General features: G+C 33.1%; 3 protein-coding genes across 4 annotated transcripts; 2 read left to right on the top strand and 1 right to left on the bottom strand.

Moving 5' to 3' along the window:
* The first annotated feature begins 515 nt into the window (after positions 1 to 515).
* On the top strand, positions 516 to 6,192 carry LOC106714445 (glycerophosphocholine phosphodiesterase GPCPD1). The gene is made up of 7 exons (XM_014507498.2): positions 516 to 1,717; positions 1,955 to 2,180; positions 2,449 to 2,658; positions 2,876 to 2,998; positions 3,274 to 3,408; positions 5,197 to 5,343; positions 5,690 to 6,192. The coding sequence occupies exons 1-7, from the start codon at positions 645 to 647 to the stop codon at positions 6,071 to 6,073; spliced, it is 2,298 nt and encodes a 765-aa protein (XP_014362984.2). The 5' UTR covers positions 516 to 644; the 3' UTR covers positions 6,074 to 6,192.
* A 3,095-nt stretch (positions 6,193 to 9,287) lies between these two features.
* On the bottom strand, positions 9,288 to 13,805 carry LOC106714442. 2 transcript variants are annotated; one of them, XM_014507494.2, is made up of 5 exons: positions 13,387 to 13,805; positions 13,007 to 13,122; positions 12,347 to 12,859; positions 9,789 to 10,041; positions 9,627 to 9,698 (listed from the first exon to the last, which is right to left on the bottom strand). In XM_014507494.2, exons 1-4 carry the CDS (start codon positions 13,688 to 13,690, stop codon positions 9,802 to 9,804), a joined length of 1,173 nt encoding a protein of 390 aa, XP_014362980.2. In that variant the 5' UTR covers positions 13,691 to 13,805; the 3' UTR covers positions 9,627 to 9,698; positions 9,789 to 9,801. The 2 variants fall into 2 exon arrangements, with proteins under 2 accessions (XP_014362981.2, XP_014362980.2); XM_014507495.2 differs by lacking the exon at positions 9,789 to 10,041 and having other exon boundaries at positions 9,288 to 9,698.
* Positions 13,806 to 14,904: 1,099 nt separating this feature from the next.
* LOC106714441 (suppressor APC domain-containing protein 2) lies at positions 14,905 to 17,374 on the top strand. The gene is made up of 3 exons (XM_014507493.2): positions 14,905 to 16,087; positions 16,472 to 16,687; positions 17,163 to 17,374. The coding sequence occupies exons 1-3, from the start codon at positions 15,134 to 15,136 to the stop codon at positions 17,274 to 17,276; spliced, it is 1,284 nt and encodes a 427-aa protein (XP_014362979.2). The 5' UTR covers positions 14,905 to 15,133; the 3' UTR covers positions 17,277 to 17,374.
* The last annotated feature ends 43 nt before the right edge of the window (positions 17,375 to 17,417 follow it).

The raw sequence follows: 17,417 nt of genomic DNA, 5'->3' as shown, positions 1-17,417 counted from the left end.
AATAATTGAAGCCAAATGTAAAAAGTTATGCCGTCGCAAATATGCCAGTGTGTAGTGTTATAGGGTGCGGCATAAGAAAATCTTCAAACAAACATCCATCCATCCATCCGTCCATCTAAATTCTAAACATTCGCATTTATAATATTAGTAAGAACAATATATTTACTTCTGATTAAAATTTACATTCTACAAATAATTTATATTCAATAATATTTAAAATAAAATGAGCCTAGATCGTTTTTCGATAAAACCTAATAACATTTAAATCTTCTGGACAGCACTAAAACCGCCATGTTTAGCGGCCACATGACGTCACAGTGGCACCCATTTCTTGTTGACGTTTCCATAGGTTTCATACTTCTTTGACTATAAGAAAACACACTATACTACTTACTCTTTGATTGATTCCTCGTTTGCAAAATCAAGTGTTTGGTTGTGTGACAGTTTCCTTTATTCAATAATTATGTTTTCCATTTTGAGAAATAACTTCTTTCAAGTGTAGTTAGTGTTAAATAATTTTTGTATATTTTATCAAACAAAAAACAAGTTTTAAAAATGGTATTTTTATGCTTTTATAATTTAGTTAATTTCGATAATCTAGTATTATATTCTTCATTTTCATCTTGTGATCATTAAAACTTGTTATGCAACGTTGGTTTTTCTTGCAAGAACAAAAGAAACTAAAAAAACATAGACCTAAGGTTATCCAAGGAATGTCTGCTCAAAAAGAAAAACTCGAAAATCTAGTTATGTCCCAAGAATGGGTGTTTACTGTTTTGGTTCCTAATTTAGGACCAAAAGAACGGGTTTATCTATCTGGTAGTACGGCAGAACTGGGTGAATGGGACGTAAAGAAGATTGTTCCACTGGAACCGAAAGAAGGTACAGATTTATGGAGTACAAAGGTAACAATACCTAACACTTGTGATGTTTTTTATCGTTACGCCATATGTCTAGTCAATGAAGATACAAAAACTGTATTTGTTAGGAGATGGGAGGTCAACATCCATCCCAGAGTTATTAAGGAAAGTGCCCAAAACCCTTCCACAGATATATTTGGAGAATTCAAAGGTGATCAAAAAATTAATCGAGGTTGGCTTACAACTCAAACTTTAGTGCAATTTAAATTCATGAATGAGCCATTAAAATTCAAGAGTCGTCTTACAAACAGAATAATGCTTATTAAAGTGACACCAGTTAACTTGTCATTTGGTACGGAAGGCCATCATGAGGACTCACAAAGTACGGACACCCAAGAGGGGGAAAGTCCTCTTGGAGTCACTGTAGAAGTATCCACACTGGACAATGATCCTCAACTTTGCCAGTTACAACCACAAGCACAATTTGGCCGAGAATATAGAGCTAATGATGTTCTTCTCATTAATGTGTTTGCCCCAGATCACAAGATCTTAGCCTACCTTATTGACTTCTATTCACACAGCAGTCGTGCAGCCATGGATGATCCTCCATATCATGTTGGATACACATATGTTTTACCAAATATGTTTAAACCATCTGAAGGTGCCCTGGAGTTACCAGTAACTTGTAATGTTAAACATAGACCTCTTGGTACTATAAATTTTGAATATCTTATTGTTCATCCATTAAAAGAAAATATCTGCAACATGCAAGTGTCATATGCAAAGCACTGGGATCCCACATGGACAGGTCTGGAAGTTGGTCATCGAGGTTTAGGTGCAAGTTTTAAAACTAAAGAGTAAGTTGTCATTATAGTATTATTGTTTAAATATGTTATAATTATTTATTTTGTATATTAATATGAGACTTCAACTGTTTGCCATATTTCAATAAATTAGAAAATCTTTAAATTTCACCAGTGATGACTAGCACTCAATTTTACTTTGCAATAATATCAATGTCAATGAACCATATTTTGCCTTCAAAGAATGTATGGCTTTGGTTTGAGTGCTCTCTATAATTAAACTATTTTCAGAGGAAATGCTATTCGTGAAAATACAATAGCTTCCCTAAAACAAGCCGCTGCCAGTGGGGCAGACTTGTTGGAATTTGATGTTCAGCTAAGTAAAGATATGATACCAGTCATATATCATGACTTTCATGTATGTATTTCAATGAAACGAAAAAAGGAGGTTGATTTTGCAGAGATGCTAGAATTGCCTGTCAAGGACCTTACTTTGGAGCATCTGCAAAAACTCAAGGTATAACTTTGTGTAATGTAGACCAAATGTCTTGTGATTTCATGTCATCCTGGTTAATAGTTACTGTATTACAATATAAAAAGATTCATAGTAACTAAGTTATTAGTTTGATGACAAACTAAATAGCAAACATAGTGTTTTAAACAGTGAACTCATATTTTGAAGTCTATGGTTACTATTAAAACTAGTGTGGATAACAAAAGAATTATAAATTCTTTTGATTTTTCTTTTATAATCAAAAGAGTAAAGTTTCCTTGTGTCTTTCTAGGTTTATCATTTAGTAGAAGGTCGTAACCACGAAATTCTGTTCTTTGATGAAGATTTAGAAGAACATCAACCTTTCCCTACATTGGAAGACACTTTAAAGAGCATTGACATGCATGTTGGATTCAATATTGAACTAAAATGGACAATGGAGCTAAATGATGGCACATTTGAATTGAACAATCCATTTGACATGAATGTTTATGTTGATAAGGTATCATTTTACAAAACAATTAATTTAATAAAACAAGTAAATTATATAAACAATGTTGTTCTTACAACTATAACAATGGTACAAGCTTGCACTAAATAAAATTTAAATACCTAAAAACTTACATATGTTTGTTTAAAAAAAAATCTTGCTATTTTATTCCACATTTTCATAATTTTTTTCATCCATTTAAAATTAAAACAACATTCTAACTGCACAGGTTCTGGAAGTAGTTTTGAAAAATGCAGGGGAAAGGCGTATTGTATTTTCTTGTTTCAACCCTGACATTTGCACAATGGTCCGTAACAAACAGAATAAATATCCAGTAATGTTTTTAACTGTTGTAAGTATGTTATTTATTTTTAACAGTAATTACTAGCTTATGCCCGCGATTTCGTCCGAGCGGAATTAGACAAAAAAACAAAAATTGCTAATACGTAAATATAACCTTTGTTACTCAGTGATAACATGGCTTTCTAATGGCAAACAAGAATTTTTAAAATTGGTCCAGTACAAAAATACAATTCTTTCCACTTTATAATATTAGTATAGATGATCACACTCAAATAATATGTTCTATATTATGAACTGTTTTTCTAATTTTTTTATTAATTTCAGGGTGTTACAAACAAATATCAACCATATAGAGATCCCCGATGTTTGAACATCCCTGCAGCCGTACAGAATGCCATCAGCTCTGATATTCTAGGCATTGTGGTTCACACAGAAGATTTATTGAGAGATCCAACTCAGGTACGACATGTTTACGTAATTTGCCGCTCCGGAGGTTACCCAGAAGAAACAGGGCCTTGCGGACAGACATACAGATAAAAAAAGAAACGGCCTTGCGGACAGACATACAGATTAAAAAAAAAAATTGGTTTGTCATTATCAGAAACGCAAATACATCACATATAATATTTTTTCTCTATATTACATCCAGACACTCCAATAATTGCTATATATAGATACCCAGACTATATTTTTTTCTTTAGCAGAATTTGAAAATTCGTATTAAAATTTTTTCCACCTTATTATTCGTCTGAAACCAAGTCACTAGTTATAAAACCAATAAGTGTATAATCATTTATTATAGAACGATTAAGTGCAAAAAAATTGTTAGTGCATATATTTTTTATTGGTGCATATATTTTTGTTAGTGCATTATTTTTTTGTTCTCACATTTGTAGTTGACATGCAGCAGTTTTTTGATAAACTAAATATGTGATCATTACACACTGACCCCCAATGTGTTGACACAGAGTCTGTGTGTGTTAACCCGATAAATCGGGTAATAGCCTTATTTATCTTTTCGCACTAACAAAATGTAGTGAACAAGCTGCTAATTATGTGAGTGAACCATATAAAAGTACATTCACCCCGTGATACGGAGTGCCTTTGCTCATAAAACTTTTTACGTTAACAAAGACTGAGTAATGTTTGTTTTAAATAAATCGTTTTCAAATTTTAACATTGCACAAGACACAATTATATAACAATCTTTATTACTAACACCAAGCTTTAAAAAAAATACAGTCGAATTGATAACCTCCTTATTTTTGAAGTCGGCTAAAAATTAGTCAGTCATTCAAGATATATTCTAGTTATGATTATTTATCATATAAAAGTTTTTATCTAATTCTTCGCATTGCATTGCATGGATTTGATGTCTACTTCAATACATATTGAAAAAAGTAGACGGAATGTTATATATAAAATTCACGTGTCACAATGTTAGTTACCTCTGAAACGGCTTGACCGATTTTTATGAAATTTATATACGTATTCAATGGGTCTAAGTATCGCGTACGTGTATTTTTCATTCCCCTATTTAGTTTTTTTTACTGCGTGCAGAAGTCGCGGGTGATAGCTAGTATGCGCAGTACTTTTGCCCTATCATCGCTGTTCTAGTCATTAGTGTTCAGAAATAAAACAAATTACGTTCTAAGCGTAGCTGTATATAGAATAGAGGTACTTTTCCAATTGCGATGTATTATTTGTAACGTTTACAACTACGCTAATATTAGTTCAGTCACGTGATTTACTTTTATTTGCTCCAAGCTTCAAGGTTAACGACTGTTTCAACTACATGTGTATTGTATTGTTCTTTATAATCGTGTTTAAGAAACAAATATTTGTATATTGCATGTAACAATATCATACTTCATACTTGACAGGGATAGATTTGAAGGTATCTCCGAAACAGCTCAACGGATTTTGACGAAATTTGGCACAGATTTAGAACAAAGTCTGAAAGAACACATAGGCTACTTATTACTTTTTTTTTAAATTCCGCGCGGACGGAGTCGTGCGCGACAACTAGTTATTCGATATGTGGGCAACGGTCAATTGCAAGAATAACATTTCTAAATATATTTTACACAGTACACCAGTAAAAAAAATGATAGGCGAAGGCGTGATCCAAACTTAAAATACATTAAAATGAATTAAAAGAAACAATTAGGACATAGGATATTTTTGAACGAACTTCAAATATGATCATTATAGCATTGTTGGACGTATAATTTTTCAAATTTTCAGGTAAAACTTGCCACTGACGCCGGACTTGTCATATTTTGCTGGGGCGATGATAACAATGACAAAAATACCATCAAAAAATTGAAGGAGATGGGACTACACGCCGTTATCTATGACAAGCTCGATCAATTCACAACAAAACAAGTAAAGGTAATTGATGTCTTCGTCTGTTTCATAATAAATAATTTATATATTATACAAAAGTGTGCTAAAAAGTTCAAGGCCTAGTCAAATATTTAATATGGTCAAGCATGTTTCAATTGACATTGACTTTCGAATTAATTTTTGCTAGTTTTCGTCCAAGCTTTAGAAATTTCATGTCCCACCCGACTGCGCTCATGTCTTTAAAAACCTTTCAAAACTTTTTCTGGCTGAAAACTTGAATCTATTCACTTTACATCAACATACATGTTTCACCATTTCGCTTGGCGTAGTGGAAACGCTAGTTATATAAGCACAGGTCCGCTTCGTTTGAGTTAAGTTGTTGCACAAACAGGAGAGCATATTCTTGGTGGAGGCGCGCGAGTCGCAGCGGGAGCTGATGACGCTGGCCGCCATGGAGGAGCTGTCCCCGTCCGGCGCCTCCTCCGCCTCCTCCGCCTCGCACAGTAGCTTTGAGCCCACACAACAGACCTACCTCGACCTCGACGTGCGCAACCACCTGCAGCAGCACTCCACCGTCACCTCGCTAGAGTCTCTCGCATCCTCCATCGATCTCAGGGACGAAGTCAATGACAGGAACTTAAAACGTAACAGAGAAATCATTATGAACATCGAGAAAGAGTCCCAAGTTAAAGAACAAAGGAAATCATTTTTAGGTCTCTTCCCCTCTGGAGATACTGCGAAGGGATCGCCCAAGAAGTCTCGTAGAGATAGTTAATAATACTCTCTATTGTATGCTTTATTCAAATATATTTCATTTTTTTATTACATTTGCTCAATTTTAAATAATTTATATGTAGTTGCTACGACGTATTTCATTCATTGCTTTATATACTTTAATACTTTTGTTGATCTTACATTTGATATTATAATTGTTAATTATAAATAATAGCTAAATCTATATAATGTATCTTGTTACATATTATTTGCCAATGTTATGTACTATCAAACTATTGTAGTTCTTAAAATTAGTAAAAAAAAACAACAAAAAGTCTAAACTTCCAGTAACAATACGGTTAATATTAGATCGTATAATTTTTCTACAGTAAATAGACGTCTGTAAAATTTTCAAGTAATACTTAAATATGAAACTCATTATTTCTTTTTGCGAGTCGTATTAATTAAAAAAACATAAACAAGATAAATAAAATGCGTTGGATTTTTTTTTTTTGTATTAGATAAATGTTTCTACGTTCCGTATTTTTGCTTTAGTTATTTGTTACCAGTTTCATATTAAATTAACAATATAACGATTAATTTATGTATACGTAACACTTTATACCAACTGTGATATATTTTCATATTGTAACCAAACAGCATACATTTTAAATAAATTTTAAGTACCTCTGCCAAAGAAAATTTCTTTTATTTTCATTCTTATGCGTATTTTGTTTATTAACATGTCTGTACAAAAAGGATACATGATCTTCCGTAAAATAAAGGTAATATTCACAGAAGAAAAGATACAAAAGGTGAGTATCGCTGCAGCGCACTACGACATAAATTAATTCAAATCAAATAGTTTTTTTTTGTCATTTGTTCAAGTTAGATCATTTTACGTAAATAAAAATATGCCCACCATATTATTTCCATCATTCATGTGTTATGTAGGCTTATCTTAGTTTTGAATCAATCTTACTAATATTATAAATGCTAATGTTTAGATGAATGGATGGATGTTTGATTTGAAGTTATCTCCGGAATGATGAAATTTGGTACAATACAGTAAAACATAATCTGGAACAAAACATAGGCTACTTATTACATTTTTTATAATTCCGCGCGAACGTAGTCGCGGGCGACAGTTAGTTTATTCATAAATTGTAAATTTCTTTAGATGATTAAGCAAGTTGAAATACCTCTTAAAGAAATATCTTACACAGTCTAAAATGTTCTTCCATTTCGACAAGTTATGGGTAAATAAAAACCCTTTTTCCAAGGATAGTGTATATTTGTAAATAAATACTTAGGATACAGACGTGTATAAGGATATAATTACTATTCTAGTTATTAAGTACTTCGATTACACAGGACGGAATGTTTCTAATACAATCACAACATAAGTTTACATAGGTTAAATAATAAAATTATATAAAATACTTCATCTTAAAATATACTTTAATATATATTAAGTAAACATTTTTAGTATCCACCTTCAGAGATAAAATGTGCGAGGCAAAAAATTATCATGCTTATAGACGTGTTATATAGTTAGGACAATATTGTGAAAATATTTACATAGATTTAAGGCATTGACGCCTTCTTGGCACAAGTTTACAATCAAGAACAATTTGCGTTAGCATACACTTACCGACCCCAAAACAGTTAGCTGCCCATTAACTTTTTAAATACATTAAAATCAAACATTTTAACGATATACACCAAGTGAACGCAAAAATACTTGTATGGAACAAATCAATTTAGCATTTATTAAGAATCTAAAGTCGACATCCTGGCTTTATGCGAGTTCCGGTCATACAATAGCCGCGTGCACTTCGTATACACTCTTACTTTTTGCACATGTTTTTTATAACCGCTCGACAATTCAAATACAACTTCCTCACAATGTAAACACAATGTAAATGTGTACCGTAAACTTACAATAGTTAACAAAAATATCGAACTGAGAACGAAAGTTTAGAAAATAACCTTAATGAGAAAAACAAATCCTAGGACCATCATGAATTTATGGCCTATACATTGTTAGAACATTAAGGTAAATTTTTTGTAATATCGAAAATATTAATAATGGAAAGAATATTGTTATTTAATAAAATGGAAACAAAAGTTAAATTGTAAAAGTTTAACTTAATAAAGAGAGATTAGAATTAATACGTAGTTGCACATTTAATGGCACACATAAACATCTTCATTTAACATCACCAAACATTAGATATTTTTTATTTTCCAGGAATTACAGCATACACAAGAAAACAGTAGACTAAAATGGTGCGACCATCATTTTAAATACGAAAATCGTACGTGATACATATGTATTTAAATAAATTTCCATATTTTCAACAATGTTCAACCCATTCTTATGTTACGTTAAGTGATGTCAATAAATGAGATCTTGGTAACTTGGAATGACCTCTATAATGTTGAATTTATTTATAAATTCCAATGCAATCATAAAAATCAGATATCTGACTAAAATATAATAAAAAGTAGTTCAGTAACTTTGGCTTACTTTATGAATATGAGACTGAGTTACCACATTTTGTGAAACATGGACATGCAATTCTTTGAAAATTTATTAGACATTTATTTTACTTGTTTTGCCTCTCATTTATCAATTTCATCACGACTAGTATTATTGTGATCTTATATTTCATAACTGAAATAAATAATTTACAATAAAATCATTTTTATTCCAACCCACTATAAAAAAATTGTGCGTGTGATGTTATTTTTACCAATTGTGCAGTAAAACAGTATTTACATTTGAAAAAAATATAAAATGAATTAGTTCCTTATTATATGATATTTGATTCACTTTTGCACAATTGCTTAAATTGTCTTTTATGCCTTGTGTGATATAGGTAGTAAGTTAATAAATAATCTTAAATTGTAATATATGAATATTACACGTTAAATTAAATACATGTACAACAGAAGTTTCTTGTATGGCAGCTTAGATTTTGTGCAGAAAATTCTTGTATGTAGATTTGACAAGAAATTTTGCCTGATTAAAAAAATGAATGAAGTTCGCTTTTTCCGCATATAATATGATTAAATAATTGTGCAAATATATGCGAAGTATCTATATTTCATAAATGGTCCACAAAATTTTCTTTTTAATTAACAATTGGTAATTATTTAATATTATATATCTAAATTCGAATGCATAAGTGTTTGTATATTCTACATTCTATAATATATTATGATTAAGTACTTTGTGCCATAAAGTCACCTTGTAAAATTATCCCTGATATGTTATGAAACTTTTCTACTCATATTCTAATTGTAATTGAAAATAATTTTAAAACATAATAAACATTATACAACATAACAAATGTTTAAATCTCGTGTAAAGGTACAGCTTCAATCTCTTACAACTACCATATGTTTTTTTTTTACAATTGAGATAGACATTCATGATTCATTTTTGGACGGAGTATATTCATGTTTTAATAAAACTGATTATTTTGATTGGGTAACATGAAAAATTTTGCAATGCCCGCGGGTGGTTTAGTTTTAAGATGTTCTTCAATAAATTGGCACGGACAAACGTATTTGTCTCCGTGGCGGCCGGCCACCATTGTGCTCAGATTTAGCCGGTTTTTGATGGCGTACGCTCCCCATCGTCCCGCATATCGTAAAAAAAGAAGCGCAGCCCTTTCCTGTGCGAGACAAAACGCAATATACACGATTAAATTCACAAATGGTCGGGTTAAAGGTATGTTTTTATGTAATATGTAAAGCTGACTTGCCAATGTAATTTGGTCAATCGATACCGCGGCGCCTGAGCCAGTCGTTGCAAGGCGGGCAACAGGCGCGCGTATCTTTGGGTTCTTTGTTCCGCAATATTTCCTCGACGTACTGACAGGGGCAAAGCGCGAGGGGCAAGTGGCGCGGCGCCGCGGGGTTGCCGCCCTCCTCGTCCAGCGTCCAGTAGAGGCGGCGCCGCAAAAAGTCCTTGCCCCAACGTTGTAGGTACCGGAGGTACACGTGCTCTGCCATATCCTGCACATTATACACCCAGCTTACCCACCTCTACATTACATACATATATTAGGTTAGGTTAGGTTAACAAAATGTTAGAAACCGGTTAACTTTACATGCAGGACAGTAAAAAAATTGGAAAAATATTATTAGCAATATATATTTAGATATAAGGTATGAACTTCTTTATTATTTCTTCTAGGACGACTATATTAGGAAATTGTTAATAGAAGCGACACAGTATGTAGATTGTTAGATAAATTTTGCGTCATCAAGCCTCGTAACATAAACACAGTGTGTGACTTATACCATTCATGTAACATAATAATTGTTACATCATATCTCATAATTTGTAGAAAACTTTTTGAACACGAGAAATACTTGTCAGTTTATATACTATAAAAATAATGGTAAGTGGTGAAATAAGTAGTCTTGTTTCTCTAGCTCGTCGACATCGACACTCGACTTCCAAAGAACGAAAGATGTATCTTTCACATGGAAATATAAAAATAATCTTTGGATATGGAAATTATAATCATAATTTTCATATGCTTTAAAGTAAAGCAGTCACATATTAGCTAGCAGCAGGTGTGACTCACAACTAGCGTTGCCAGGCGTCCGGATAAAGCCGGACATAGGTAGGCTTTTTGAATGCGTGTCCGGCCAAAATAAACGGTTGTCCGGCTTTTTTTTGGCTTTTTAAATTTCGCAAACGAGAGTGGCCGAGCGCAGGTGACGAGAGTCGACAGAAGGTCTTGTCTGGCCTTTCTACCCTAATGTCCGGCCAAACCGCCTGGTCTGTCCGGCTACTGGGTTTGGCGACCTGGCAACCCTACTTACAACGATCAACGATAATATTAGAACGCATTTGTACGACTTGGTGTTTGGGTTAGTTATACAAATGATAAAAAAACTAAGAGAAAAAGTATTGCCTACTCTACGTCAGCATTATCAGCTGGCCTGAAATACGAAACTAGTTGAAAAAAACATACACGTTAATATCTAAAAGTATCAACTCAGTAATACGAAACGGTCGGCAGATGCTTAGCAAACTTAGTATGCAACACAACGAAGTCGCCAAGGCCGTACTCATCAAGGTTTTATTATTCCGCCGCAATGTCTCGACGACGATAACTAAACGCGTAGAATAGCTACTGCATAACAGAATCGATAATGAATCAGAGAGTTTAGTGAAAACATTACAAGTCATGCTCGTATTTGAACGTGTACGTTATTTCATTACGAATTTACATATTTAGACATTCATTACAAACATTAAAAAAGATACTTGAACTTTTTAAACTTAGTAATGCCTTTTATCTCTATTATCCTACAAACTGAGTTATAATTTTGTGTAAGATATTTATTAAAACACATTTCTAAATAAGTTATGGTAAACTTTATACAAAATGACTTCACACTTTATTCAACTAAGATTTTCTATAGTATCTACATATAAGAATGGACTTAGTGTACAAATAAGTCTTTGTGTCAATTAGTCTTTCCTTGAGGGAAGAATAAACATATCACCTTATTGCTTTTGCTTTTGTCTTTATAGAAATCGGGAGAAAAAAACTATACATCTTACTTAGTACTATAAAATGTAACTACTGCACCATACCCAAGCAAATTATTTTGGTTCAAGGAATGCAAGTACATAGTTGTTTATTATACAAATCACCTTTATAACCACTACACTATAAATATTATATCCACAATATCACCATAAACACAATAAACAACATCATCAACCTGCCCTTATCCCTATGGAGGGTCGGCAAACACAATAAACAACATTTGATAAATAATATAAAATATGTTAAAAAGTGCCCTTTTACCATGTTATTATGTAAAATCTTTAATACCAACATTGACAGTGTAATTGGTTAGCAAATGTAACTATGACTAGTTATTGGTTAATATAATTCTGTATGAAGAATGTTAAGGATATGGCATTGCACATAGAATAAAAATGTTTTAAATTTTAAAACACTTCCTATGGTGAAATTATATTGACCTATTTTAATATATATTTAAAATCCATTTTTTTTTTAATATATATCCTAATCTATCCTAATTTTCTCATTATATAAATATTTCAGTGCATGTGTTCAAAAGATGATTAGCACAAACCTCACAATACATAATGTTAACCAATATTTAAAAACCATTGGCAATACCGTGGAAAAAGTCTTTAGAACCGAGGACAAGCTTGTCGGAAACACTAAATTAATAAAAAATTGGTGTCATCTTCATGTCTTTTTATTAAAAGTCAGCTACTTTAAGAACACTTTTTAAAAATTATGAATAAAATATAAAATCATACCTGCTTCCTAGATAGTCTTGTAGACTGACTTCCTTGTATCACAATGTCGTTGACAGTTACATCGAGTCTTTGTTCCCATCCTTGCATAATAGTTTTTCCTTCTTCACTCTCAATAAATTGTTGAATATGAGTGATACATGGACCGGAATCGAAATATATAAAGCACAAGTTCACTTTGTGGCATGAAATTTTTCCTCTGTCATCTAAGGCCAGTAATAAATTATGCTTAGTGAGTAGCTTGTTAACGCTACCCAAGCACTGCTCCAAGCCCTTTGACAATCTTAGCTTGATCCACATGCAAAGGAAAATGGCCATAGCATTGAGTATCAACCATAATACTCCAAGAGAAAATAGTGTCAGGCCAGTTAAACCAGAGAAAAGTAGGGATAAAAGCACCACAAATGCCAAAGTTATCCAACAAACAAGGACACGTTTGTAACAAATGTTGTAAAGTGTAAAACGGGCATCATTTACAAGAAGTTCCATTGCATGAACATATTCTTCAACCGTAAGCTGAAACAAACTTATTTTTAAACAAACAGTCACCTCAGTAAAATGAGACTTTTACTCCCCCTTTATTGAGAAGGAAACATATACAAAAGTAATAATAAAAATTAAATGATAAGTAACAAAATGAAAAAGTATTAGTTTTGTACACACCGTTAAACCTTGAGCCATAAGTTCCTCGGGTACTAATTCAGGCCTAAACCGTGCTGCTGTTATCCAAGGCCAGTTTGCATTCACAGGCAACACTGTTACCAGAAGATCACCATTTGCTGTAAATTAAATAAATTTTAATGTCATGAAAAAATACAAATAATGAGGTTTTAGGAAAATTCTTATTGGATTAAAAAAAAAAGTAGAGTTTAATTCATATTTATATATTTATTATTTGTGGTTCATAAAAGTAAAAGATAATTTTTAATACAAATTGAAGAAATTTTACATATGAAATTTTGAGACACTTAATAATTCAAGTATAGTAAGAGTATATTTTAGACCAAAATTCTAAGTCAATTAATAAGTTATAAATTACTTACAAAAACCGGAACGTATGTTCACAAATTCTACATTTTTAGTGAGAATTCCATGTGATGTGTTTTCGAGATTCCTGTCTCCTCTTTCTAAATTAACATGGACAGTTTCCGTATTTAAAACTGCAGGAACTTCTTGTTGGACAGTTAGAGATGTACTTGGCGTAGTTGCTACTTTTCCGTCAGATTGATGACCATTAGTTTGTGGAGATTCATCATCGAATTTCACCCAAGTCTTCCGATTATCCTCTTTATTCAAATTACCATTAGATTCAATAACATCATGAGTTTTATCTTGATTTGTAGACATTATGTGGGCAACATAAAACTAATGTATTCAAATCTTTCGACCACAAATATATAAAATTATTTCGATTTCTAAACTTCTAAGTAGTAGACTTTCGTTGATTTACGTTTGTTTGACATTTTACGTCACATTTTTTTCAGTGTTACCCATTACTAAATCTGGATAGTAGTCCAAACTTCACAAAAAGGAAAAAAAGGGTTTGTTTTTTTATTTAACTTACATTAATTACATAGCATCTACACAGTTAATAATAATTCGTTATCGCACTGTCCATGCTAGCCAATTTGTTTAAACAGTGGTATTCCCTGATCCTAGTATTTTTTTAGCCTATTTTATTTATATTTGTAAGTGCAAGATATATTTATCATAAAGTTTCGCTATCCTTTGTCTTTCTTATCTCATCTCCCTGGCCTTTTACCGCCCACGTGGGGTCGACACAAAAGATTTATAAACCTTAAAGATATGGCTTAATTTTTATAACTTAAACAATATCGAATATTAATACCCTTTTCCCCTGTCTTATAAGAATCTAAAACCTTATTGATACTCAATTCTATAAAATTTCAACTAAACTGGCAATACCACGTAAAATTTCAAAAAACTTCGCAACAGTTTTACGGCAATAAACGATCTTAATTATTAATTTTTACCACTATCTTCGCAAATAATCGAATAGTTTGCCAATTCTGGATTTTGATATTTGAATGCGACTACTACTACGTACTCAGAATAATATGTATTCGTATAAACAAACATATGTACATATTTGAATTATATTTTTCCACAGTCATAATTGTATTGTTTCATTTGTAAGTACATATTGTTAATTGCTTCACATATACTTATTGACACACGTACTTACTGAATTAGGCTCTCACATTAAGCAAAATATTTTGTAGAGTAGATGTTGATTGTTTTGTAATAATAAAACAATCAACCAAATCGATATGCTTAAATGCTAAAGCCTGGGGCTGAGTAACAATCCCCGTGATGATTGCTAATTGCTATTATTAACAAATTTAATAGAAAATTACAAAAGCTCGACAATCAGTGCTGCAGCAATGATTCTGTCCCTACCTGCCCGAAATGCTGTCCGACCGGTTTTCCCGCAGTCGTACAATCCGCAAAATCACTCCCACTGTGAAGCCAGTTCGCTATCACATCGTACGTATTTACAGTTCAACAAACTGTCGACTTTTTCACATGTGACAAAAAACGGTCACTTAACTTATCTATAAAATTCTAGAAACTTTTAGTACTGATATGAAAGCCTTCGTGTTGTTAAAAATTTTTATCTAACAATATATTTATTTAGTGCAGTTAAGTGTATTGTGAATCTAGGTTAATATAACATATAACTATGTTTAATGTTCAAGTTGTAATTAAGTAGCGACCGTTGCTTATCGATATAAAATTGAAACATTGAGTCATGAACGATATACAGAAATGGAGTCCTTGCCTAAGCAATTTGTTACTGCTATGCGAACACTTTTTGATATAATGGACGATAAACATACGGGTTGTGTAAAACTTACGGATATTGAAAATCGTTGGCGCGACGATCGTACTAAAGGTTTACCCCGTGGTGTTATTGAAAGTTTACAAAAGGTAGCTTCACATGATGGTTTATTAACATTCGAATCATTCTGCACTGGTCTAAAAATATGTTTATTACGAAACCAAGTTCAAAACGCTACCAAAAAGGTAAGTAGTATGGAAGAAATAGAAAATTCAGTAATGCATTCGCAAGTAAGTGCCCAAGTACACCGTCCACCCTCTGCGCCGTTACTAGACATTAATAGTACACAAAATCGAGATAGAAACTGGATACCAAGAAATCCAGAAACATCGACACACGGTCAACATAGAACGCAAAGTATGCCCCAATTGATTGAAGATAAGGATAACCCATTACCAGATTTAATGCACAACGTAGGTACAGCGATGCCTAAGCAGGATATTACCCAACGGATGTATGGTCCTCCGAAACCACCGAGGCTGGAAAAGAATCAACTAGACAGAAAAGAAAGCGTAAGATCTAACTTCAAGACGGATGATATGCCTTTTGAAAGAGACGATTTAGAAAACAAATTGGAATTCGATATGTCTCGGGTTGTCGATGAACAAAATAGGGAAGATCGAGGGTTAGGCGACGGACGGTCAGCAAACGAAACTCAACTTCATATGCGTCGTGTCGCTCGTCGCAGGGAGCCTCGTAGGCATACTTTGCAGAATGGCGTCGACTACAATCTTTTAAAAAGAATGAAGCAAATCGAGCAAGAAAAGGATGTATTACTGCAGGGTCTGTCGGCAGTCGAGGAAGCGCGCGAATGGTACTTGAAGCAATTGGCAGAGGTTCAAGATAAAATGCGCTATGCAGGACGTATGGGGACATACGTGGTAAGATACAACAACGATACTTGATCGTATTGGTAAAATTACACTTCAGAATATCTATCCATAAACAAACTCGGTACTATTACACTACGTTACCTGTTACATATTAGAATTAAAACAACAATTGCAACATTTGCAAAAACGAGATTAATTTTATCAGAAAAAATTAAAGAAACGAAGAGGTAGACAAGTTATATAAGATTAGTTACAATTTTTTTGAAAAACTATTCTACTTTTTTTACGTCGTAAAATCATCATAGAAACTATCGAATTATTAAAAACAAGAATTCAATATCTTATGCTTTAATCATACTACATCAAAATGAGGTTACAGAACTTGCGGTACGTTATAAATTCATATTTACGTAGAATTATATTCTTTCATAGGAACCTTGGAACGAAGCGCATCAGGAACGATTGGAACTGTTGAAAGCGCGAGTTTTAGAGCTGAACCGGCAGCTGGGCGCGTTGGCCGCGGGGTGGCGGCACGGACCGCTCTCTTTGCACATGAACCTTGCACTGCCTACAAGCCTGCAAAACTCGCCTCCTACTACACCAAATAATGCGGCGGTCCTCAGATCTCAGAACCGCATGCTAGCTGAGGTTTGTATCTTCCGCTATAGCCATTTCCTATTGGAGGATCATCATTATCAGCTCACTATACGTCCCCACCGAGGGGCTCGGAGCCTACCCCAAGTTAGGGGTGACCAGGCCATAGTCAACCACGCTGGCCAAGTGCGGGTTGGTTGACTTCACACATATCATTGAATTTCTTCTCAGATATGTGCAGGTTGCATCACGATGTTTTCCTTCACCGTAAGAACGTCGGACAAATGTACATATGTAAATCGAAAAACACATTGGTACATGGCGGGATTCGAACCCAGGACCTGCAGATTGCAAGTCAAGTGCTTAACCCCTGAGCCACCGACGCTCATTATTGGAGGATGGCTGTTTAAATCTTACCATACTTGGCCTCCTTTAAAAAATTGTTAATATTTTAACAATATCAATCCAAAGTAATACTAACAATTGTTTAGTATTCTTCAGTAAATATTTAATTGTTTTTATCTTGCAGGAAGTGAATCGCAAAAATGAACGAATATCAGTATTGGAACGAGAAAAATCTGCACTTATCAGAGAGTTACTGGTGCAAAGAAACAGAACAAAAATTATCGATAACTATAACTAACGTCTTTTATAATCAATGTAATATATTTGAGTGTCATACTAAATAAGTTAAAAATATTTTTGTAACAATTAGTGCCATTACAGATAACTTTGGGGGTATGGTTATGTCAATAAAAGAATTTATGTTATTAACTGTATATTT

The sequence above is a fragment of the Papilio machaon genome, chromosome 1, assembly GCF_912999745.1.
Source record: "Papilio machaon chromosome 1, ilPapMach1.1, whole genome shotgun sequence".
Lineage (NCBI taxonomy): Eukaryota > Metazoa > Arthropoda > Insecta > Lepidoptera > Papilionidae > Papilio > Papilio machaon.
Note: the sequence above shows the minus strand (reverse complement) of the source record. Positions and strands in the feature narration are given on the sequence as shown.